Source organism: Trichechus manatus, unplaced genomic scaffold (genome assembly GCF_000243295.1).
Source record: "Trichechus manatus latirostris isolate Lorelei unplaced genomic scaffold, TriManLat1.0 scaffold00014, whole genome shotgun sequence".
In the NCBI taxonomy this organism is placed as follows: Eukaryota; Metazoa; Chordata; class Mammalia; order Sirenia; family Trichechidae; genus Trichechus; species Trichechus manatus.
The window spans coordinates 2,170,780-2,196,549 of NW_004443950.1; the positions used below are offsets into that span (position 1 = coordinate 2,170,780).

Genomic DNA, 25,770 nt, shown 5'->3' on the forward strand with positions numbered 1-25,770 from the left:
GATCAGGATTGCATTGTATTTGTAAATTGCTTTGGGTAGAATTGTCATTTTCACTATGTTGAGTCTACCTATCCATGAGCATGGTATATTTTTCCACTAATGTAGAACCTTTGGATTTCTTGCAGTAGTGTTTGTGGTTTTTTTTGTATAGGTCTTTTACATCCCTGGTTAGATTTATTCCCAGGTATTTTATTTTTTTAGGGGCTATTATAAATGGTATTGTTTTCCTTTTCATTGTTCTCTTTCTTGGTGGATAGGAATCCAACTGATTTTTGTATGTTTATCTTGTATCCTGCTCCTCTGCTGAATCTTCCAATTGATTCCAGACTCATGGAGTTTTTAGGGTTTTCATTGTATAGTATCATACCATCTGCAAACAGGGACAGTTTAACTTCTTCATTACCAATTTGGATACCCTTTATTTCTTTTTCTTGCCTTATTGCTCTACCAAGGCCGTAATCTTTACAGAAGCAGATTGCCACTTTCTCCTGGGGAGCAGCTGGTGGATTTGAACTGCCAACTTTTTGGTTAGCAGCTGAGCATTTAACCACTGCTCCACCAGGGCTCCTTAGCACCCCACAAATTCTAACATGTAGTTTCATTTTCATTCAGTTGTAAATACTTTGATTTCTAAATGGCAAATATTTAAACCAGTGTAGTTTTACTTAAAAAGAGAGTATTTGAATTTTCTATTCCTATATTTCATGCAAGGTGAAAAACAAAGTTTAAGAAGTTCATTTTAAGTTCTTTTATTGAAACACTCATCTTTCTTATATTCTTTATTGTTTGTAGATTATATAAGTAATACATGCTTTTTTTAAAAGTGACACATTTCACAGATATGTAATTATAAATTAAAATGTAATTGGTTAGTTTTTGAAAGAAAAGCTTTTCATAATGAAATTTTTGTTCTTTAGGAATGAAGACTGACCTAAACTTATTATTGGAGTGTCTAAAGCATCAAATGGACAACCCTTTTTCACAAAAGGAAGCTTTGGTCACTATTCATTCAATTTGTCAACAAAACAGTAAGACATAATAGTGAATTTTTATCTGTGATTCTAGTTCATTAGTACTGTGGTATCTCAAATATGCGTAGTTTTTTCTCTTTGACTAGGTTATTGTACATATTATGTTACTTTCTTCATGTGATATTTTGTACTTAAAAGAATAATCAAAATAAAGATAATTTCTTTTTTGTTTTGTCTGTACACTCTACAGGTAATGCAAGTGTTTATTTTCGGGAAATTGGTGGTTTGATGTTTGTAAAAAATCTTGCAAAGTCAAGTGACCATAGCATGGTAAAAGAAGCAGCCTTATATACATTAGGAGCTGTTGCAGAACAAAATGGTAAAATATTAAAATTTTATTTCATTATCTTTCAAGCATATACTTTAACAAACTACTCAAAAATAATTTTACAATTAAATTGCTTTTTAGAATTTCCCGATAGTTTTATCCAAGTGCTTTAATTGAAAGATGAAGATAACATACAGCCATCTTGTATTTGGATAGATTTGCTTTGGATACAGAAATTCATGTTGACAAGAATATTTATTCTGCAGTATACTTGAAATGTGGTTGAATCTAAACCAGCTTTATTTTCCTGTTTTTTCATTCACAAAACATTTATTAATTACCTATTAAGAACTGGGCATTGGGAATATAGGGATAAATAAGACATAGTCCTTGCCTTTGAGAGAGGTTCTATTGAGCAGTTCTAGACACTGGATAAAATGCTGATTAGTATCACTCTGTTTAAATTATTATTTTAAAATTTTTTGCTTATTGCATGATTATCACAAAAAATTAACCACTGTCAAGTAGTGTCATTTTTTCATTTCTGAAGAGAGATTTTTATTTCTAGAAAAGTCTCAAAAAAATAGAAGCAGTATAATTCTTTCCTGTATTCTAAAGCAGGTTTCTGAATTTTTGTAAATTGTTTTTCTTGCTGTATTTTGTCACCCAACCCCTTAAATTTTTTTGGGTAGATTTTAATATTTTGTTTAGTTAGATTTTTACTGGAAATTCCGGGGGATTGAGATATTTTGGAGCGTAGATCAAGTACTTCTGATTAAGATATGGCTTCGTTGGTCTGCTGATTGAAGAGGCATATATCAATTTGTCAAAAATTATGTTGTATGATTAATAAATGTCAATTAAATGAAATCTGGTTAAGAACCACTCATAGTTTGAAAACTTTGTACTTTGTTCACTCTATTTTAAAAATTGTGCTCATAAATAATAATTAAAATTATGTTTTTATATTTCAGTTTATTGTCAGCAGACTTTGTGCACTTCAGAGTTGTTTGAAGACTTAATTTCGTTCCTATCTAATAATGATTCTAACATAAATTTGAAAAGAATGTCTGTCTATGTTATTTTGGTTCTGGTTTCAAATAATAGTAAGTATATTCTCTTTTATGTTGTAAAAACATTTTTAAAGATAATAAATTGGGACAGTCATTATTAGTCCTTTTATTCTAGTCTGTATATCAGTGTCTTTTTATCTCACTAGTTTCTGAGAACTGACGTTAAAGAAAGAGAACTAATAGCTTACATTTAATCATTCAGTATTTATGGTTAATTGTAAGAAATAGTGAAGTGATTTGTACTACCTAACACTGAAAAGTAACAGCTTTAAAAGCAAAAGAGAGCCATTTAATGAATTAGTTTGGTTGATTTTCCACTGAATTGACCTTTTAGTTATAGCATTTACTGTCTGTCAGCCAGCAATAGTCATACATTTCATGTAGCCTTTGGCCAAAGCTTTTTTTTTTAAGTTTTTATTTTGGAATAGTTTCAGATTTACAGACAAATTGCAGATAGTATAGAGTGTTTTTGTATAGCTACTGCCCAGGCTAAGGTTATTTTTTTAAAAAACATTGCTGTATATAATTCTTCAAATTGTTAACAATTCTATAAGCATTTGAAATACTTCTAGATTTTATTTTTTATACTTTGGAAAATATAGAAAAGATAGAGCTTATATTTTTCTATTTTGGAGCTTATTTTGGTATTTTAACACAGAAAGGTACACAAAATAAAGTGTTTTGCCGTTTTTAGAGGAAATTTGAATACTGTTGATCTCTAGTCATACATATTGTATTTTCCATAATATTTTCTTCTTTTTAAGTGATGAGTTTTCAGTAAAAGTTTACACAGCAAATTAGGTTCTCATTTAACAATTGCTACACATATTGTTCAGTGATATTGGGTATATTTTTCACAATGTGTCACCGTTCTCATTAATTCCATTCTAGATGTTGCATTTCCATAATAATCTTGATTACAGATTTTCATCTACGTAATTCTGTGTTATACTTTGTAATACTTCACTTTTAAAAATAAGTGATTAAAAGTTAATTATTTATTAAAACAATTATTTCTTTAAAATGTCATATTCGTGTAATGAAGGCTTTTTTTTTAAGGGATTGGACAAACACTTGTGAGAGAAACAGGTTGTATTAAAGTTCTGTCACAGTTGTTCAGGTAAGCAAATATAAATTTCTTGTCATTAATTATTCATTACTTAAGACCTTAACACATTTATATTAATTTACTCCCTTTCTTTTTGACTAATAGGACAGTTCTTTCAAAATATGAATTGAATTTGTCAGATGAAAGTGTTTTCCAGAGTTATCAGTTATGGTCTTCAGTGTGCAGTACTCTATGTGTCTGTGTCAACAATCCTCAAAATGGTAATTATCTCAAATATTGAAATGTAAAGATAAAGATAAAAACAGAAATGAGATTCTAATTTCCTACAACTGTTATTTTCCAAATGTCATAACATGATTGACTTTTTCTCCTTTCAGATGACAATCAAACAATTTGCTGTTCACTTTTTTTACATGCTAATGAGTGGTTAATAAATTGCGTGAAACCTGAGATAATTCGCCCTCTTTGCTCACTTATCGGACTCACTCTTTCAAATAATAGTAAGTATTCATTATTCTCCAGGTTACACTTGAGGAAACATTTTAAAACGTAGTTTGTGTCAGTTTGGATGCATTTAGACTATTGCAGATAGGAAAATCTTAAAAGTAGATATTGTTAGGAGGATATTGGAGAGATTATGGTGGCAGCATAGTTTTGAATCTCCCCAGATGACCTTATAAAGCAGAGTGACTAGATAGCAAAGCTAAAACCCCACAGAATGTGTGCTCTTGACCACAATAGAATTGAATTAGAAACAGGTAAAAATAGCACCTCTAGAAAAGCCCCAAATATCTGGAAATTAAACAACTCAGAACTTAAAAAAAAAACAAAAAACCATAAAACAATGAATCACAAAGGAAATTAGAAAATATTTTTAGCTGAATGATAATGAAAATGACAGCATAAAAACATAATATTCTCAAAAGCATATGTAAAGGGAAATTATATGGTATTAACGCTTACATAAGAAGAAAGGTTTCAAGCCAGTTATATTACCTTCCACCTAAGAAAGTAGAAAATGAAGAGCAAATTGAGCTCAAAATAAGTGTAAGGAAAGGAAATAATAAAAGATTAGAAATCAGTGGAATAGAAAAAGAATAGCAATAGAGAAAAATCAATGAGAACGAAAGCTGGGTCTTTGAAAAGATCAATAAAATTGATCCTGTCAAGAGAGACAGCCGAAATTACCAGTATCAGGAATGAGAGGTGATAATCACTATAAATCTTAACAGACATGATACGGATAATAAGGGAATGTTGTGGTTGTTCGTTGTTGTTGTGTGCCGTCAACTCGATTCCAAATCATAGTGACCCTATAGAGCAGAGTAGAAGTGACCTATAGCGTTTCCAAGGAACGGCTGGTGGATTCGAACTGCTGACCTTTAGATTAGCAGCTGAAGCTCTTAACTACTGTGCTACCAGAGCTCCAGTAAGGGAATAGTAGAAGGAAAAAAAACAGTATTTATTCGAATAATCTATAACATGATTGTCTATACAGAACAATCCCAAGAATCTACAAAAAAGCTACTGAACTACTAAGTGATTTTAGCAAGGTTTCAGGATACGTGGTCAGGATACAAAAATCAGTTGTATTTCTATATACTAGCAACAAAAAATTGGAAATTTAAACGTCATTTACAATAATATCAAAAAACTGAATGTTTAGGGGTACATTTAATAGGTGCAATTTTTTTTTAAGACAGGAAAGCAAAAAGTTTTATTTTGGAATCTAGTGATTTGTGAATCGAGATACACTTTAACATCTGTCTTAGTCATCTAGTGCTGCTATAAGAAATACCACAAGTGGATGGCTTTAGCAAAGAGAAGTTTATTCTCTCACAATCCAGTAGGCTACAAGTCCAAATTCAGGGTGTCAGCTCTAGGGGAACACTTTCTCTGTTGGCTCTGGAGGAGGGTCCGTGTCATCAATCTTCCCTTGGTCTGGGAGCTTCTCTGCGCAGGAACCTCTGGTCCAAAGGACGCATGCTACTCCCAGCACTGCTTTCTTGGTGGTATGAGGCTCCCATGTGTCTCTGCTCGCTTCTCTCTTTTATATCTCAAAAGAGATTGGCTTAAGACACTATCCAATCTTGTATACCTCATCAGTATAACTGCCACTAATCCATCTTATTAGATCATAGTGATTGAATTTACAATGCATAAGGAAATCACATCAGATTACAAAATGGTACACAATTATACAATACTGGGAATCATGACTCAGCCAAGTTGACAGATATTTTTGAGGGACACAATTCAATCCATGACAACATCCAAGCAGGATGCCACCATATTCCAAATTTCGGGGAAATCAGTGAGGTTTTTATCAGATAGAGCAAACAAAGACTATGTGTTAGCAGGCACAAAAGGGGACGTGGCAAAAAGTTACAAGGGAGTCGTTAAACTACAACCTTTCTTAACATTATCAATTCTGTTTCCTAGCCTCTGGGAACGTGTGAACAAGGCATTCTTCTTAGGTCAAGCTGTGTAAACATTCTTTTTTAAAAATTTTTCATTGTGTTTTATGTGAAAGTTTACGGAACAAATTAGTTTCTCATTCAACAATTTATACACAAATTGTGCAATTTTCAGTATGCTGAAAACTAAAAAACATTGCTGAGATAAAGAAGACCTAAGTTAATAGATACATCATGCTTATGGGTTGTAAGAGTCAGTATTGTTAGAATGTCACTTCTCAGGGCTCCTTGATTCATTTCTAGATTCATGACATTCCCAATTAAATTTCTTCAGGCTCTTCTGTAGAAATCAACAAGCTGATTCTAAAATTTACAAAGGAATGTAAAGGACCTAGAATAATAAAAGCTGTTTTGAAAAAGAAGGACGAAATTGCAGGACTTAAATTATCTGATTTTGTTTCTTACTATACAGTCATCAAGAAAGTGTGGCATTGGTGTAAGTGTAGACATATAGACCGATGGAACAAAGTAGAGAGTCCAGAAATAGACCCACACATATATGGTCACTTGATTTTCTACAAGGGTGCCAAAGTAATTCCGTGAGGGAAAAGATAATCTTTTCAACAAATGATGCTGGAAAAGTGAATATGCATATCCAAAATATGACTCTCAACCCTTATTTCCACACAATATACAAAAATTAACCTGAAGTGCTCCATAGACATAATGTAAGAGGTAAAACTGTAAACCTTCTAGACAAAAACATGGAAAATCTTCACAAGGTTGAGTAGACAAAGATTTCTTAGAACACAAAAAGCATAAGCCGCTAAAGAAAAAAATGGTAACTTGAACTTCATTGAAATTAAACTGTTTTGCTCTTCAAAAGATCCTGTTAAGAAAATGAAACGGCAAGTCACAGACTCGGAGAAAATATTTGGGAAGCATACAACTGATAAAGAACCTGTACAAAAAATAAAACTCTTACAAATCAAAATAAGACAGCAAACACCCTGATTTAAAAGTGGGCAAAATATTTGAACCAGATACTGTACCAAAGAAGATAGGAATATTAAATGAGCCTTGAAAATAAGCACAACTTTATTGTTGTTGTTAGCTGCCATCAAGTTGGCCCCGACTTATGGTGACCCCATGCATGACAGGATTGGACGTTGGGATCCATAGAGTTTTCATTGACTGATTTTTGCAAGTAGATTACCAGGACTTTCTTTGTAGTCCTTCTTAGTATGGAAACTCCACTGAATCCTGTTCCACATCATAGCAACACGCAAGCCTCGACTGACATACAGGTGGTGGCTGTGCTGCGGTGCACTGACTGGAGAATTGAGCTCATTCTCCCACATGGAAGGCAAGAATTCTACCACTGAACCACCACTGCCCTTCTCAATATCATTAGTCATCAGGAAAATCCAAACTAAAATCCCAAAGAAATACCACTACAAACCCATTAGCATGGCTAGATGTAAAAAGACTGACAATATCAAATATTGGCAAGGATGTGGAGCAACTAGAACCTTTCATACATTGCTGGTGTATATCTATGTTCAGATGTTTAAAGTAACTAGTCATGTTTCACATGGAAAGGAATATATCTCTAGAATTTCAGGTATTGGAATCTATTTCCATGATGCCTTGACATTTTTTTCTCGAAAAGCCAGCTTGAATAAGTGATCATTACCCTCAGCACACTGGTATGAAATACAGATTAGAGAAAATCTGAAGTATTCATTGTATAATCAATAATTATGGACTAGGATCTTCTGCTTATAACTCTGAATAACTTAGGATATAATTAAAAATCTTGTGGTAGCATAGTGCTGTTTTCATCTAAGCATTTAAAAATACTTCTTCTTTTGAAATTTTTAAAAAACCTTCAAATAGTAAAGAAACCTGAGATCTCTATAATATTGAAAATATTTGCCTGCCCTTAAATAATGTTTACTAATAGTTCCTTTCCCAGATTTAGAAAATTCTGAAAATGTTTTTAGATTAAGATCTGTCTGTTTTATTGAACAATATAAAAGTAATTTTTGTCTTTAAATCATCTTGGGTCTTATTTATGGAACTAGGGCAGACTGCGAAGAAGGTTTGTGGCAGAATTACAATCACTAGCTCATATACCCATTATATGCCCATTACTGGGGTAAGGGTTGTGGAGACTATTGAATCGCCAGACCCACGGGCTACTCTCTCATTAGAATCATTTTCAGTGGGAGAACAAAAGACTCCAGACTGTTAGTGAATCTTTCTTGGAATACTTGTTATGAGTCTCAACGATATGTTATAAGTTTATGCTTCAAGAAGTAAAAAGGTTAAATAAGATGGAAGAAATATGTATTCTTTTGGAACAATTTCATTGCCCTTTGTAGATTCAAGCAATCTGACGAACGAGTTATGTTGGAATTCAGAAAATAGGCAACTTACTAATTATAATACCAAGCAAAATGAATGATTCCATTCATTGTAGTGCTATAGAAATATTGAGTTGAATAATGCCATTCTTGCAAAATACACCAGTTCTTACTAAATGAAGCAAGATGGCCAGCACCCAAGAAATAATAATATAGTATAGCACAGTGGTTAAACGTTTGGCTGTTAACCAAAAGGTCGGCAGTTTGAATCCACCAGCTGCCCCTTGGAAACTATGGGGCAGTTCTATTCTTTCCTATAAGGGTTGCTATGAGTCAGAATTGACTCAAAAACAACAAGTTTGGTTTTTGAAATGTATATATTATTATATAATATATATATATATAGTATATATATATGGTTGTAGTCTGTCAAAGTACAACTATATATAAAATAAGTAATCTATTTTATGATTATGTACGTACACAGGTAAAGATTAGATATTCTCTAATTTTGAAATTTTTAGTGTTTGAAAAAGTCAAGTTAATGTTATATTTAATGCAATGTCTTGTTGATATGAGATATTAATAGTTCTGCTGCTTTATTCTTTAAGCACATGTTCAGAAATACTTTATATCTGTGGGTGGATTGGATGTATTATCTCAAGTTCTTGTGAAACTGGAATCTGATTCACACAAGACTCTTGCCAGTGCTAAACTTGCAGTGGTGGTGACAAAAACAGTGGATGCATGTATTGCTGATAATCGTGAGTGAAAACAGTAATTTTTCTACAATTGTACTTTGTTTCAGTTCAGCATGGTAAATGTCAAAATGGCAGATTGTACACTAACATGGACTGGACTTCCAGTTTTTCACAAGTTGGAAGAGACCTTGAAAACTATCTAGTCCAACTCCTTATTTGCCCATGGAGGTTATAACTTCCCTAAGGATTCAAATCTAGGTCTTCTGAATTCAAGCCTAATGATAAAATCAGGATAAGATTCTATCATTCATAAACCTTTATTTCACTTTTAAAAACCAGCATTAACTTAAAAGTTTTAGATCAAGAAATCAAAGGACTTTTTTAAAAAATTTTTTAAATTGTACTTTAGATGAAGGTTTACAGAACAAATAATTTCTCATTAAACAGTACACATATTGTTTTATGACATTGGTTAACAACCCCACGACATGTCAACACTCTCCCTTCTTGACCTTGGGTTCCCTGTTACCAGCTTTCCTGTCCCCTCCTGCCTTCTAGTCCTTGTTCCTGGGCTGTTGTGCCCCATTAGTCTCGTTCTGTTTTATGGGGCTGTCTAATCTTTGGCTGAAGGGTGAACCTCGGAAGTGACTTCATTATTGAGCTAAAAGGGTGTCTGAGAGCCATACTCTCGGGGTTTCTCCAGTCTTAAAGGACATTTTGGAGACATAAGGAATGGAAAACCTGGTTTATAGATTTTTAAAAAATTGTATGAAAAATTAAGATAGGTATGCCTCTTTCTGATAAGTATGAGGTCTGACTTGTTCACTGCACCTTAAGGAGCGGGTGGCAGAAGCAGACTGGAACCTATGGCTGCTTCTCACATGTACAGACACTGAGGAATGATAGGCCTATGAATCTTTGTCATAAGAAACTATTGACATTCACAAATAACTGAAAAACAGTAGATGATTTTTTAAAAAATCAGTATTGAGGGCCTTCTGTGTGCTAGGCTCTCTGTGGTATCTAGAAATACAAAAAAATGATTAAGATATAATCCCTTGAGGAATACACAACCTTATTGTTGATATCAGTATTGTTAGACTCTGGGTGGACTCTGTTAAAAGCTCCATGAGGAAAAGTATAGCTTGAAGTGGTGGATTTCTTGAATTTTGTCAGATCTTGGCTTCAGTTATGCTTCATTGTATCATTAACAGTAGAACCGTGACCAGATAATAGTGTATTTCAGTGTCAGGCAGGAATTGATTATGTGATTATGTAGGCAGTATTACTTCATAGTCATAACATTATGCAGAACAATTAAGAAAAAACTATTCTTCAAAAAAATTTGTATTAGTAAAATATCTTTAGTGTGGGAAGAGGGATTAATGAGGTCTATATAAGCCAACTATCTTATTACATTATATTTATTTATATTCACACATACATAATACAAATATGTTAGATGTTATATGTATATTAGATACTGTATAGATATATCTTTCTCCCAGGACAAGCTGTGGCGGTGGTGGCGGGGGGGTGGCAGATATGTAGTATATGTATGGTTGTAAGTTTTAAGTTTGTACTTACTATCTTTGGTTTTTTTTGCTGTTTTATACTAATAGCTACTTTTGGGGTAGTACTAGCCAAGTACCATATTGTTTCAAAACTTCTGGCATTACTGCTTCATGAAAGTCTGGATTCAGAAGAAAAATTTAGCATTATTCTTACTCTTGGTCATTGCACAGAGGCATGTGGTAAGTATTGGATTTATTTAGTGTGCTTATTAAAACAACAAACTAGAAATACACTTTTTTTCTCCTCCTAGTCGTATGAAAGGCATAAAAGTGCTGCCTTTCTCCCAGTCACTTAGGCCCAGTCGTTTTAACTCCCCATTCTCCTCCACACACTGCATGCAAAGTCAGTCGCTAAGGTCTGTAGTCCTACTTCTGTTTACCCCTCCTATCCTTTTCTGTGCAGTTCCAGGGCTGCTTTCCCAGTTTAGGCTCTCAGCCCCTCTACATCTTTCACTGATGTTATTGCAATTATTTCCTCCCTGCGCTCCTTTTTTTTTTTTAACCTTGATTTTTCTATCCACTCTTCACACTGCTGCACAGAATTGATCCAGTTCTCCCCTGCTGAAAACCTTCAGAGATTCTTTCTCTAGGTATTGCTCTCTCCTCTCACTGTTCTTTCTCCTCCCCTTTGCGTTCTCCTTCCCCTTCACTCTCTGCTCAGTCTCTCTGATTACTCTTTCTCACTCTCCTCCTGCCCTATGTCCGCTCTCTTTCCACTCTCCCTCTGCCCAGTCTCCTCCTCCCCTTTCCAACCCTCTGCACTTTCTTCTCTCCCTTCAGTCTCCTCAATCCTTCTCTCTCTCCCCTCCACTCTTTTCCATCTCCTACCTTTGTTCTCTTTTGCTTTTTCCACTCTTTTTCCTTCCTTCTTTTTCTGCTTCAGTTTATTTCTCTATCCTATGTCTTAACCTCTGTGTAATTTAGGGTTGATTGTACTTTAAAAGGAGCCCTGGTGGTGCAGTGGTTAAGAGCTATGGCTGCTAACCAAAAGGTCGGCAGTTCGAATCCACCAGCTGCTGCTTGGAAACCCTATGGGGCAGTTCTACTCTGTCCTATAGGGTTGCTATGAGTTGGAATTGACGGCAACAGGTTTTTTTTTTTATACTTTAAAAAAAGAGCCCTGGTGGTGCAGTGGTCAAGTGCTTGGCTGCTAATAGTAAGGTCAGCGGTTAGAATCCGCCAGTTGCTCCATAGGGGAAAAGACCTGGCGATCTGCTCCCATAAAGATTACAGCCTAGGAAACCCTGTGAGGCAGTTCTATTCTGTCTTATAGGGTCGCTGTGAGTTGGAATTGACTAGATGGCACACAACAACAACAGTACTTTAAAATCAAACAAACATGAGGACGATTTGTTTACTCTTACGAGGTATGACACTACTTTTACAAGGTTTAGTGCTAGATCATCACTTACGAGATTTAGGTACTTTGTGTAAGTGGATTAATTCCTAGGTTGAAAATACTTTTGAAACTATGTTTTTTCTTTTTTCTTGAAATATATTCAGAATTTTTACAAGAAAGAATTATGACCTCATGCAGATAGCTCATGATAAAATAATTGTCTTCTGCTTTAATTTTTTATATGTTTTTCAGAGGAAAATCAGTATGACCTTTTTAAAAACAATGGGCTTCCACTTATGATACAAGCCTTAACTGAATCGCAGAATGAGGAACTTAACAGAGCTGCCACTTTTGTGCTTCACAACTGCAAAAAAACTAGTAAGTTTGCTGTTACTTTAAGAAAATACCAGCCAGAGCTTATAAAGGGAAATTTATTTCTACTTTAATGAGTGAAGCCTCTTTAGCAACCAGGCTCTTCTTGGATTTGAAAAACAAAGCATATAATTTGGACACAACAACTAGGGTATTGTCTGCATGTATGAACCTATATGAAACAGAGCGGAAGTATAAATAATTCACTTATTTTTATGCAATATGGACAAAGTTAGTTTGTAGGACTTAAATTTGGATGTTAAGGGTGATTTATTTTAAAATCGTAATATAAAGTACATTCATTTGTTTATTTAAAAAAATGTTTGAGTGCCTATTATATGCCAGGCACCGTGCTAGACTTTGGGAATACAGCGATAAGCAAAAACACACTGTGTACTCAGCGCAGTTTAACTGGAGAAGTAGATAGTAAGTGAATAATCTCAAAAATGAATGTATTACTGTATTATAAATTGACATAACGGTTACGAAGGTATGGAACACAGATTTCTGAGAGCCTATAACAAAGAAATCTGACCTAGACTTGGGGTAGAGAAGCCTTGAGCTGAGCTCTGTAGGTATAGAGTTAATTGGGTGAAAAGAAAGGAATTTGTGATGGGTGAGTGTCTCAGGCATAAGCAACAATGAGACACTAAGGCCCTATGGTAGGAGGAAACCTGATGCATTCAAGGAACTGATGGCCAGTGTGGCTGGAGCACAGAGGGCAGTGGCCATGGTAAGGATTTTAGTCTTTGTAGAAGAAAAACTGCTCTGACTCAATATGTGGAAAGATTTTAGGAATTTAAAAGATTGTAAGAAGGAACCACTTTATATAAACTGTTAAAAAAGAAAAAAAAAAACCTACTTTTAAAATAGTATCTAAACACCTGAAGGTGTTTATGTGTCTGGCATAACTTATATTCATGCTATTCTCCTTCCTAAAACTCTGAAGGATAGTCTAATCTATTACTATACCTACTCCTCACTTATCAACTATCTCGTTATCTAATATTTCACATTTATGACAATAATAAAAAATCTACTATCCTATTATTTTGCACTTTAACAACATATGTCTGGCAGTAACGAATGCCGAAGTGGAAGGCGAGAGTAACGCTGGTTATGATGGTTAAGGTTATGTGTTACCTTGGCTGGGCCATGATTCTCAGTGGGTTTGGCAATTATGTGATGATATAATTTGACAGTTATGTAATGATGTAATTTGGCAGTGATGTAATCATCCTCCATTTTGTAATCTGATGTGATCATCTTCCGTTTTCACATAATGCCAATTTTCTTACAATGACCTGGTCTTTGGAACCTGTGTTGATAAGCGAAGAATGGGTATATTTGGATCCTGGACCTCTGCCAAGCACTTTTACCACTTATTTTCAGTATTAGTTAGGTAGTTAAGGTAGTCTGCATGGGAAAAATTTAGAGAAGAGGGGGTATGAGGATGACCCTATTAAAAGCATTAAAATAGCATTTCTAGTAATGAATAAACTCACTATTTTTTCCCATATTACATAGCTGAGAAATTATCTCTAAGTTTAGGAGAATATTCTTTTGATGAAAATGAAGCAGAAAAATTAAAGGACATAAATGAGAAAGAGGAGAATCTTGAAGAGTACTGGAAGAAAGCAAAGAAAATTCTACACAGAATAAAACAGCTTGAAAGAGAAAGAGATGAGGTTGGCTTCTTTGTTTCAAAGAATATAGAACTTTTTTCAAATATCTTTAAACCGTAGAGGTTGGAGGGTAAAAATATTTTCCTTGCCAAGTTACTTTTAAAATAGTTTAAAATTTAAAATTCGGTAATAATACTTGAAGAATCATCCTAAGCATAGAGCAAAAATATTTTTTAAAAACTGGGAATATGAGTGAAAAGATAAGCAACATGGAAAATAGAACCAAGAAATATAACATCTGAATAACAGGAATTCAAGAAAGAGAAAGGATGGAGAATTATCTATCCATCTGTCTATACGCACATGTATTTTCACATTTTTTTCTGTGTATGTACACTCTATGTGCGTGCATTTTTTTAAAAATAGAAACATAGTTTCCAAGTTAGTAATTTCATTGTTTTTAATTACTGAGTAATATTATATATTGTTGATGTGTACCATAATTGATTTAACCAGTCCCTTATTGTTGGAATTTAGATTTTATTCAAATCATCACCAATGTAAGCAACTCGAGTAAAATTCTGATATATATGTGTATATTTTAAAATTTTTTTTATATTTATTTATATTAACATGTATTTTTGGTAACAGCTTTATTGAGATATAATTCACATACTATACAGTTCACCCATTTAAAGTGTACAATTCAATGGTGTTTAGTACATTCACAGATACGTACAACCATCACCACAGTCAATTTTGGAACATTTTCATCAGCTCAAAAAGAAGTGATGACAAGCTATCACTCCCCATTTTTCGTCCCCTCCCCCCAGCCCTAGAGCAACTACTAATTTACTTTGTCTCTATAGATTTGCCTATTTTAGACATTTCATATAAGTTGAATCATACGTGGTCTTTTGTGACTGGCTTCTTTCACTTAGCGTAATGTTTTCGAGGTTCATTCATGTTGTGGCATGTAGTAGTACTTCATTCCTTTTTATGGCCATGTAATATTCCCTTGTATGGATATACCACATTTTGTTTGTCCATTCATCAGTTGATGACATATTCTTTTATTTTTAACCTATCTGTGTTTTATATTTAGCATGGATTTCTTGTAAACAGCATATATTCAGTCTTTTTAATCCTGTCTGACAATCTCTACCTTTTAATTGGTGTAATCACTTCATTTGCATTTAATGTAATTATTGACATGTTTGGGTTTAAGTCTTCTATCTTGCTATTTGTTTCCTTTTTGTCCCATATGTTCTTCATTCCTTTTTTTCTTTCTTTTGTCTTCTTTTATATTAATTTTTAAATATTATATTTCATCTTGACCTATTAATTAAACATTTTTGTTCTATTTTTTCAGTGGTTTGGGATTTATAATACCTCTCTTGGTCTCTAGCAGAACTTTAAAAGAATTTTATGTAGTCAAATATATAAGTTTTTTCTTTTTATGATTTATTGGTTTTGCGTAACACTTGGAAAGGTCTTCCTCCCTTTGAGAATATTAAAATATCATGATTTCTTTTAAAACATATATAATTTTACTTATATATTCAATTAATTTAAATATTTGGCTCGTGTCAACTTTATCTTTGTATAAATTGTGAGATATGTATCCAACTTATTTTTTCCCCAGATGCCGATCAATTGCCTCAACACCATTTGTTGAATAAATTCCCTTTTTCTTACTAACGCGAACTGCCCCGATCATATATATTCTATTGGTGATAGAATGTAAATTTGATTATAAAGCAAATGAATTATCTTGAAATAATTTACTTGTCATTTTTACATTATAGGGTCACATACAGAGAGAAGAATATAAGGACAGTGTTTCATCTATGAAGATAAATACTCAGAAACACCTCCATGCCCATAATATTGGTCAAGGTACCAAAGCAAAAGATAAGGATAAAAACCAGTCTAGTCAGCCTCAGAATTATAAGTCGCATGGAGTTATGTCTAAAGCATATTCAAATGATGACCAGATGAAGACCCTGTTAAAGAATGCAAATCCAGTTAATGCTTGTTATAGGGAGAGTGGGAAAAATAAGACTGTATGTAAAGCCAGTTCAAGCTACAATCAAAACTTACATGAAGAAAAAACTTTTGAAAAAGATAATTTTGCTTCTCAGTCAAGGTATAGTTTAATCACTGTTTCTAAGTTTTACTTTTTCAGCAAGTACTTATTGTATATTGCTGTGTGCCATAGTGCTAAGCACTGGGGATATAGAAATGCTAAAATATGGTTTTGGGAGGAGCCTAAAGTAGGAAGTTGTGGGAAAGAAGTGTGAATGGGGAGGTATAGGCCAGGTCATCTAGGGCCTTGCATGTTATACTTATTTTAACTCACAGGGCATAGGGAGCCACTGAAGATTTTAAGTTGAAAGACATGATTAGATTTGATTTTTAGAAAAGATACTATACTCAAAATAGAAAACCTAAATTAAACCCTATACTTAAAGTAATAATACATGTATTGATAATCCATCAGCAATATAGCAAAAACCAGCATGTAAGTGTAATATGGAAAAGGGAATAGATTTATGATTAGTGTAGGGTGTGATGAAAATCTGGCTTAGACTTGCTCTTTCATTTGTTCCCTGCATCTCATCTCCAGTACATACCTTTTCCCCCTCACAGGTAGCTTTTGGAGTTGGACCCAGAGTTGTAGCTTTTCTTCTTAAATCCTTTCTTGCGCTCTTCTCCTCTGATGGTTACTGTGCTAAGTAAAACTAAAGAGGATGCTGTTGTGTTCTGGGCAAGTTGTTACAGGGAGAGTGGGCAAAATATCATTATGAGGAAAATGGATTATACTACCACCACCCCTTTTTTCCTCAAGACCATTCTTGACAATACCTTGATTTCTCAGGGATGTGGAATTGAAAAACAGTGAGATAATGCTCTTGGGCCAGTCTTCTTTCCCTCTGGCCTTCCACCCGCATCCTCCTTCTTCTGTTAGAGTTAGCCTTATTTGTACTTCAACTCAATTGTTAATAGTTTAATATTTAATGTCACCTGAGTTGTTAATATTTTCAGTTTCTTTTACATCCTTTCTTTTCTCCTGTGTAGTTCCTCCTACCAGCATATGTACAGTACACGGACAGATAGCTATAGCTGTAGCTATCGCTATATCTGTTTTCTGGTCTACAGCTCTTGCCTTTTTCTGCACTACCTGTTATCATTGTGGAAGTATCGTCATAACTTAGATTTACTCATCCAGCAGCCCAGGGTTCAGACACACAAATGTTTTGGGAGTCAGGAAGAATTTTTAAAAGCTTAAGGTTTAATCCTTAAATGATTATTGTCAGTACTTTTCTATCCTGCACGCATTCTCTTTTTTCCTCCCACTGATTTTGTTCTCTTCTTTTTTGCCCTGGTTCCTTCCTCCTTTCCTCTTTTATAGTTTTTTCTTCCATGGTTCTGCTGGCATCAATACTGTTGTTCTCTGGAGTCTTGTTTAACTCCAGGCTGGAAACAAGGCTGTAAGTGTTGCAGACCCTACTTTGGCAGAATTTGGTAGATTTTGGCAGATCCTGTCTCTAGCTCTTTCTACTTGCGAAACCCCCAGAATTACAGCACTGCTCACAGAAATGTTTGTCCATACACCAGAGAATATGTTTGCTTTTAGTAATCTGGTGTCTGTTTTCTTTTAGTGATCATGTTTTTAAACATCCAACTTCTATCATCAAAAATAGAAAACAGCGGTTAGCAGTAACAGGTATGATTAAAAATGTTTTTCTTTGGTTTTTCAAGAAAACAGATAGTTAAATGACTCATGTAGCTAAAAATCTACATTGGTGTGTCTGCCCTCTAACATATAACCATTCCTTTGATGCTGTTTCTGGCGTTAATCCCTCAGTTATCTTTTATTGATCCCTGGAACCTTTCTGTTTATTCATGGGAATGACTGGATGTGGTCTAAAGTTTATGAAAATGTTGAGAATTAATAAATCTTGCAAATGACAGGTCCTTTTCATTGATCAAAAAAATCTTGCATTTTGCAATTTTTTTCCAGATCCGTTTACATTATGTTCAGATATAATAAATAAAGAAGTCATCAGTTTTCTAGCAACTGACAATTGCTCCAAAATATTGAAGTATAGGTGCTCAGGTAACTATTTTTTTAATTACAGTCATTTCATAATTAAAACTTTATATGATATTAGTCAACTAGAATTTGTAATAGTTCTACCTGTGTGATTAAACTTCATTTTCTTTGGAGAAATAATGATCTGGATCATCATAAAATACAAATACTGATACCTTCTACCTGCGGAAATATAAATCTGCATCAGGCTGAAATCTCAATATTTGTTTGTGTGAATCTACACAATAACTACTTTTCTATTATTACTTTATTATTCTCTTTTTGTTACATTAATACCATGTGTAGGTTTAAGCTTGCTAACTAAAATAGATTTTTTTTTATATTTTTAGAGAGCCAATAAGTAGATAGGTATTTTGGATTGTGCTGTAAACATTATAGGCATTAAGCATTAAACAATATCTTTTTACATTTACAACAAATTATAAATATTTCTAATATTCTGTGCACCATTATTTAATTTTTATGTAGTGCTGTTGTATAGGTTTCACAGTGCTTATTCCATCTCTTCACCTCCTCTTTCACACTCCAATATTTCCTCTTTGTTTACTCTTACTGTTGCCCCCTGCTGTATAGAGAAAATTACAGCTGCTACAGTTAGCTCAGAACATCACTATCCTTCAGTCTTAGATGAAGAATTTATCTCTGTTAACCTAAAGCTGATATCTAACCGTATTCTGAATCGCATCTATTTTATTTCTTCCCCATGATAGTAATTGCTAAGTGTTTCTCTTCTGTCTATCCATTAACTCGTTTTTTAACACCTTAAACTATGCTGTTCTCCTCATCTTAAAAAAATCCAAATACTTTGTGTGATTTGCTATGCCTTTAAGTGTTCATCCACTGTTTCTTCCTTTTATTACCAGATTCCTGCTCTTGCTCCCTTCTCTTTCAATGTATGCATTCCTTTTTTAACCCCTTGCAATCTGGCTTTTCTTTTATTGCCATTCTACTAAACTTCAACATTAAAGGTTACTTGAAGCCTCTTTTTTCTCCCCAAAACGAATGACTTAAATTCTTATCCTCTTAGTAACTCTGCACTCTTGACTACTACTTCCTTGAAATCCTCTCCTCTCAGTAGTCTAAAGCTGCACTTCCCAAACTGTCCACCTATGTGGCACTGGGATGAATTCACAGGGGCACTACACAGTATTTTAAATTTTATAAGGCAAACACAACAATAGTCAACATCTGTTGGACACTGAATGACTGCTAGCTCAAGGTAGTTCATAGTGTCAGCATTAGATCACACTGCTTTCCTTTGTTGATGTTATATCTTTGTGAAGCTGGATTTTCAGTGGTTGTTGGGATAAAAAGCAAGTACCACATGAAAGTCAGTATGGAATAGGAAATGAAGGTGGCAGTGTCCAAGATGATTCCAAGGTTTAAGAAGTTGTGCTGTACCTATTAAGTGCACATATCCCATTAGAAAGTAATTGTAAATAAGAATGAAATACAATTTTTTTTCTTTAAACTTTTTATTTTCTAATAGCTACTAAGTTGTTAGAACATTAATACTTATTAAATTGTTTTAAATCTTAACAGAACTGTTAGATACTTCTTTTGGCCTCAATGTGCTGTAAAAAATGTCTGAGACCCTACAGGTGGTGTCTTAGTTATCTAGTGCTGCTATAACAGAAATACCACAAGTGGATGGCTTTAACAAAGAATTTTATTCTCTCACAGTTTAGGAGGCTAGAAGTCCACATTCAGGGGGCCAGCTCTTAGGGGAAGGCTTTCTTTTTCTGTCGGTTCTGGGGAAAGGTCCTTGTCATCAATCTTTCCCTGGTCTAGGAGCTTCTCAGTGCAGGAATCTTGGGTCCAAAGGATGCACTCTTCTCCTGGCATTGCTTTCTTGGTGGTATGAGGTCCCCCTGTTTCTCTGCTCACATCTCTCTTTCGTATCTCAAAAGAGATTGACGTAACACACAACCTAATCTTGTAGATTGAGTTCTGCCTCATTAACATCATAGAGGTAGGATTTACAACACACAGGAAAATCACATAAGATGACAAAATGGTGGACAATCACACAATACTGGGAATCGTGGCCTAGCCAAGTTGACACACATTTTTGGAGGACACAATTCAATCTGTAACAGGTGCCATGAACCCAGAAAATTTTGCCGCCTCTGGTCTAAAGGGTTCCTTTTGGCAGAGTGGATACTCTGTAACCCTTAACCTGGTTTCATCTCTTAGTTTCTTTGAGATGGCTCTTTCCTAGGTCCTTTCTTCCCTCACTAAGGTCCTTTCTTCCCTCACTGACCGTTCATTTGTTTCACAAACATTTATAGAGCTCTTATTCTATGGCAGAAACTGGGACACAAAGATGAATAGAACTCAGTCCTCACCTCAAGAAATTTAGAGTCTATTTATTGCATTATCTTTCTCTACCTGCCGACTATTTACAGGCATTCCCCCTAAGACACAGTTTCCAGCGCTTATTCAATTCTGTCTCTACATTTTACTTTTGTGGCTTCAGCCATCATTTTGCTGATGGTTTTCAAATCTCTACACCTGGTTTCTACCTTAGGCTATAGCCTCATTCTTCCATTTCTAGCTGCACCCAGGACATAACCACTTAGATATCTTGTTGCCCTACCCTCCCCAAGCCACCCCATTTCTGTCAGTGTCACCACTATTTTTTTGGTCTCTTAGTCTTCAAACCTCAAATCATCTGTCCTTACATCTTCTGTTTCTAGGCTCTCTTGGTTCTTTTTTCTTTCCCTCATAGGCCCTTTTTGCTTCATGTCTAAGTTACTCCAGCAATTGTCTAGCAATCTTTCAGCCTCAAGGGCTGCCCATCCACCAACTATAATATGCATATTGCTGTTAGCTTTTCCTCCTAATTTGTGGTCCCTGGTGGTATAGTGGTTAAAGTGCTCAGCTGCTAACAAAAGGTCTGTGGTTTGAGCCCACCAGCCACTCTGCAGGAGAAATATGTGGCAGCCTGCTTCCGTAAAGATTTACAGCCTTGGAAACCTGTGGGGCAGTTCTACTCTGTCCTATTAGGGTCACTGTGATTCGCAATCAACTTGATGGTAGTGGGTTTGGTGGGTTTTATCATGTCACCATGCTTAAGAACCTTTAATACCTCTCTGTAACCCACTGAATCAAATCTTCTGCCTGGCTTTCAGAGTTTTGTGGAATTTTGTCCTGTGTCCACTTGTTAAATTTTACTATACATTTGTTCTTTCCATCTGCTGGAAATATGCCATGTTCATTCCGAACTTCGTCATCTAATCAGATACCAAATTACTTGAAAATTACCCTAAACTTCTTCCTTACCCCAACAGCTCATTCATAAAATGCTGCCAATTTTATCTCATAAATCTTTCCATTCTCCCTGTAGATGCCTTGTTTCAGAATCCCTACATTTATTTTCTGAACCGTTAAAGTAAACTCCCAACTGATCTTCTTGTCTTCAGCGGAGCTTTTCACAAGCCAAATGAAGTTGTGTCACTTCCCTGCTTACTAAATATCTTTCAATTCCTCCCCAGTTCCTTGCCTGGAAGATAGTTAAAATTCATTAGAATGGCTTTCAAGACCCTTCTTGGTCTGGCTTCCTGCAACTCTCACCAGCTTCGACTTTTCTCCCTCTTACTCTCTACACTCCTCTCATACCGTATACTCCTGCCACACCAGAGTACTTTACTTATGATTGTCTGAACACACCATGTTTTTTCATTGCTTCTGTGATTTTGCACATGTTAACTGTATCTGAAATGTCTTCACCCCAGCCATCTATCTGCCTGGCTAACTTCTCCTAGTCCTTTAAGAATGGGCCACTAATACCATTAGGTACAGGCTAATGGAAAACTCTATAATGGGTGGATGTGGGGGACATTACCTGAACATGGTCATCAGTATTAACGTAAAAAGAGAGAAGTAGTCAGACATTATGTTCCTCTTAATATGATGCAGTTGAAAAGACGCAATACTACCTTTGAGTGAGTCTTGTCCAGAAAATTGAACCTGAACCTGATCAGTCATCTAGCTCTAATTACTAGTTTACTGGACATACAGAAACATTTTAAAAGATACAACTAGGATGCTATCAGCAAAACCCAGACTTTAAGAAACCCTGTAGTACAAATGACCCAGTGTCTTCAACAAATAAATGGCAAAAGAAGGAAAGGGAGAACATGTAGATTGAAAGAAACTCAAGCAGCATATCAACCAAATGTAATGGTGGACCTATTTGGATCATGATTTAGACAAACCAAATGCAAAAAGAAATGTTGAACTGACGGAGAAATTTGAACACTGACTGGATATTAGATGATATTAAGCATAATTCTCTTAGGTATGATAATGGTTCTGTGTGTTTATTTAAAAAATAGAGTCCTTATCTGTTATGGATGTATATGAGTTATTTACAGATGGAATGATATTTTAACGCAAATACTAGGTTTCATAATCCAATATGTATGTGAGGGACAGAGCAAAATAGGTAGTGGTGTAGATTAAACATGATTGATCGTAGGTTAGTTATTGAACCTGTGTTGTGGATACATGGGGGTTCATCATATTCTTCTCTTTACTCTGTACATTTGAAAATTTCTATAATTAAAAAGGTTAAAAGAAGCAGAAGATGATGACTGGCCTTAAGGGTCACTTTTTATTTTACTTATTTATTTAAATAATATTTTATTGTCTTTTTGGTGAAAGTTTACACAGCATGGGGTCACTTTTTTTTGATGTCTTCCCTAATGATGGTTCCTGCTCTGAATCAGACCAGGCTAGATGCTCCTCTTCCGTGTTGCCATAGCTCTATCCCATCTGTTCACACCTCCAGCCCAGCGCTTATTTCACTGTGTTGTATTTGTTGTCTTTACTCCCTCACATGACTTTGAACTTCTTGAGGTACTTATAATTTAGTTTCTGATTTGACTTCAGTTACCAGCATAATGATACTTGCTTTCATAGATATGTTATGAGATACTTTGTAACATCTATACATCACTTTAATTTGTTTTCTTTTAGGTTGCATAGCAGTAGGAAAATCCCTGAATAGCCGAAATTTTAGCAAGCTCTTGCACTCTTGCCCATACCAATGTGATCGTCACAAAGTCATTGTGGAAGCTGAAGACACATACAAAAGTGAACTAAGGAAATCACTTATCTGTAACAAAAGTAAGTAATTCAACAGCTTTAAAACTGTGATTATGACTCTACCTTCTGAACTCTCATCTAAAGTATTAAGTATATTAAAAGCTAGAGGGGAAAAATAATGTTGAAAAGAAAATCTGTCTCTGAGCAGCCAGCCAGTGATTTAAGATGTACCCAGGGAGTGGATTTAATGTGTGGTGGTTTAAAAATTCTTCCTAGTCCACCTAAGGATTCCCACTGGAAGGGAGAAACAAGGAAATACCATACTAATAGAGTTGATGTGCTATTACTCAGATTGATACTCTAAGTATGCTAAATGTTTTCTGTGTTTTTCAGAAATTCTGCTGACCCCACGTAGAAGACGACAGCTCAGTACTGAATCTACTACCTGTGGAGGAATAAGTGAATATATTTAATTTTTAAATAAACTTAAATTTCATATATTCCTGAGAAAGAAGAGAACAGCTGATTGGTTGTTCTCAGTTTTGTCCTTAATGGCTCTTAAGTGTTAATCCTCAGCTCTGATGCGGGTCAGACCTCCTAAGAAAAGAGGCTTCTTCCTTTTTCCCTTTCTCATGCTGCTTGCTCATCCATTGCCTGCCAGCTGAGGAAGGAGCAGGAGGAAACTTAACATTTATTAAGCATTTGTTAGGTGTTTTGTTAATATCAATCCCTTTAATTCTTAGGATTTAACAACATTGCAGGGTAGGTATTATTTTATTCCCACTTTAAGGGACTATGAATTGAATGACAGAGATTAGATTCAAGTGCAAGCCTGTCTTTCTCCAAAAGCCCGTGTTCTATCCACTGAATCACATTTCTGTCTTAAGAACAAAATTACTCTCCTATGCACAAGTGCTTCAGAGAGATTTTCAGAGAGGTTTTTGTTCATAACTGTAGCACTTCAGACAATCAAAATTGAAGAGACAAACAACATAAACCTCAAAGCCATGCTTAAAAATTGAAATACTTCTTAAATGATTAATTAATTTCTGGGAATTTTTACTTAACTACATGGTTAACAATTTCAGGTTTATCACCATACCAAATTTATTGCAGGGACTTAAATAACATTATCATTTTTTCTATTTATATGGAGTTAATACCTGCAGAGTAAGTAGTTTAGTACGTTACTTGTCATCTACAAGTAGCATCTACAGAGCCATCCATTCTGTTATTTATTGCAGAGACATTTAGGCTTAGTACGTCCAGGAAGCATTTTGCCACATACATTTGGCCATTGTCACTGCCAAAACCAAGGAGGAAATTTCAAATGTACTTTGTTATTATTGTGCTTTAAATGAAAGTTTACAGTTTAAGTTAGTTTCTCATACAAAAATTTATACACACACTGCTGTGTGACCCTAGTAGCTCTCCCCATGTGACAGCACACTCCTCCTTTCCATCCTGGATTTCCTGTGTCCATTCAGCCAGCTCCTGTCCCATTCTGCCTTCTCATCTTGCCTCTGGACAGGAGCTGCCCATTTAGACTCATGTATCTACTTGAGCTAAGAAGCACACTCTTCATGAGTATCATTTTATGTCTCATAGTCCAGTCTAATATTTGTCTGAAGATTTGGCTTTGGGAATGGTTTTAGTTGTGGTCTAACAGAGAGTCCAGGGGCCATATATTCTGGGGTCCGTCCAGTCTCAGTCAGACCATTAAGTCTGGTCTTTTTACTAGAATTTGAGTTCTGCACCCGACTTTTCTGCTCTGTCAGGGACTGTCTGTTGTTTTCCCCGTCAGGGCGGTCGTTGGTGGTAGCCGGGCATCATCTAGTTCTTCTGGTCTGAGGCTGATGCAGTCTCTGGTTTATGTGCCCTTTTGTCCCTTAGGCTAATATTTTGCTTGTGTTTTTGGTGTTCTTCATTCTCCTTTGCTCCAGGTGGGTTGGGACCAATTGATGCATCTTAGATGGCCTTTCGCTAGCTTTTAAGACCCCAGACGCCACTCACCAAAGTGGGATGCAGAACATTTTCTTAATAAACTTTGTTATGCCGGTTGACCTAGATGTCCCCTGACCATGGTCCCCAGACCCCCTCCCCTGCTACTCTGTCCCTTGAGGTGTTTGGTTATATTCAGGAAACTTCTTAGCTTTTGGTTTAGTCCAATTGTGCTGACTTCTCCTTCCCTTCACCTAAGATAATTCTTGTCTACTATCTAGTTAGTGAATATTGCTCTCTCTCCCTCCCCACATAACCATCAAAGAATGTTTTCTTCTGTGTTTAAACCTTTTCTTGAGTTCTTACAATAGTGGTCTTATACAATGTTTGTCCTTTTGCGACTGGCTAATTTCACTCAGCGTAATGCCTTCCAGATTCATCCATGTTAGAAGATGTTTCACGGGTTCATCGTTGTTCTTTATCGTTGTGTAGTATTCCATTGTGTGAGTATACCATAATTTGTTTATCCATTCATCCACTGATGGGCGTCTAGGTTGTTTCCATCTTTTTGCTATTGTGGACAGTGCTGGAGTGGACATGGGTGTGCATATATCTATTCGTGACAGCTCTTACTTCTCTAGGATGTATTCCAAGGAGCAGTATTGCTGGATCGTATGGTACTTGTATTTCTAGCTTTTTCAGGAAGCACCAAATCAATTTCGAAAGTAGTTGTGCCATTTTACATTCCCACCAACAGTGTATAAGTGTTCCAGTCTCTCCACAACCTCTCCAGCATTTATTATTTTGTGTTTTTTGGAT

The 25,770-nt window shown here is 35.2% G+C and overlaps 1 protein-coding gene across 2 annotated transcripts in view; it reads left to right on the forward strand.

The window, feature by feature from the left end:
* The window catches only part of TERB1 (telomere repeat binding bouquet formation protein 1), a 52,493-nt gene that overhangs the window by 8,250 nt on the left and 18,473 nt on the right, over positions 1-25,770 (forward strand). For both annotated transcript variants that reach the window (XM_023726851.1, XM_004371519.2), the window contains 15 exons: positions 918-1,028; positions 1,222-1,350; positions 2,274-2,405; positions 3,432-3,492; positions 3,586-3,701; positions 3,819-3,941; positions 8,839-8,991; positions 10,551-10,682; positions 12,094-12,219; positions 13,741-13,901; positions 15,647-15,987; positions 17,504-17,568; positions 17,866-17,961; positions 22,942-23,091; positions 23,404-23,469. In XM_023726851.1, the coding sequence (XP_023582619.1) occupies positions 918-1,028; positions 1,222-1,350; positions 2,274-2,405; positions 3,432-3,492; positions 3,586-3,701; positions 3,819-3,941; positions 8,839-8,991; positions 10,551-10,682; positions 12,094-12,219; positions 13,741-13,901; positions 15,647-15,987; positions 17,504-17,568; positions 17,866-17,961; positions 22,942-23,091; positions 23,404-23,469 (1,962 nt within the window). The remainder of the gene's footprint in view (positions 1-917; positions 1,029-1,221; positions 1,351-2,273; positions 2,406-3,431; positions 3,493-3,585; positions 3,702-3,818; positions 3,942-8,838; positions 8,992-10,550; positions 10,683-12,093; positions 12,220-13,740; positions 13,902-15,646; positions 15,988-17,503; positions 17,569-17,865; positions 17,962-22,941; positions 23,092-23,403; positions 23,470-25,770) is intronic.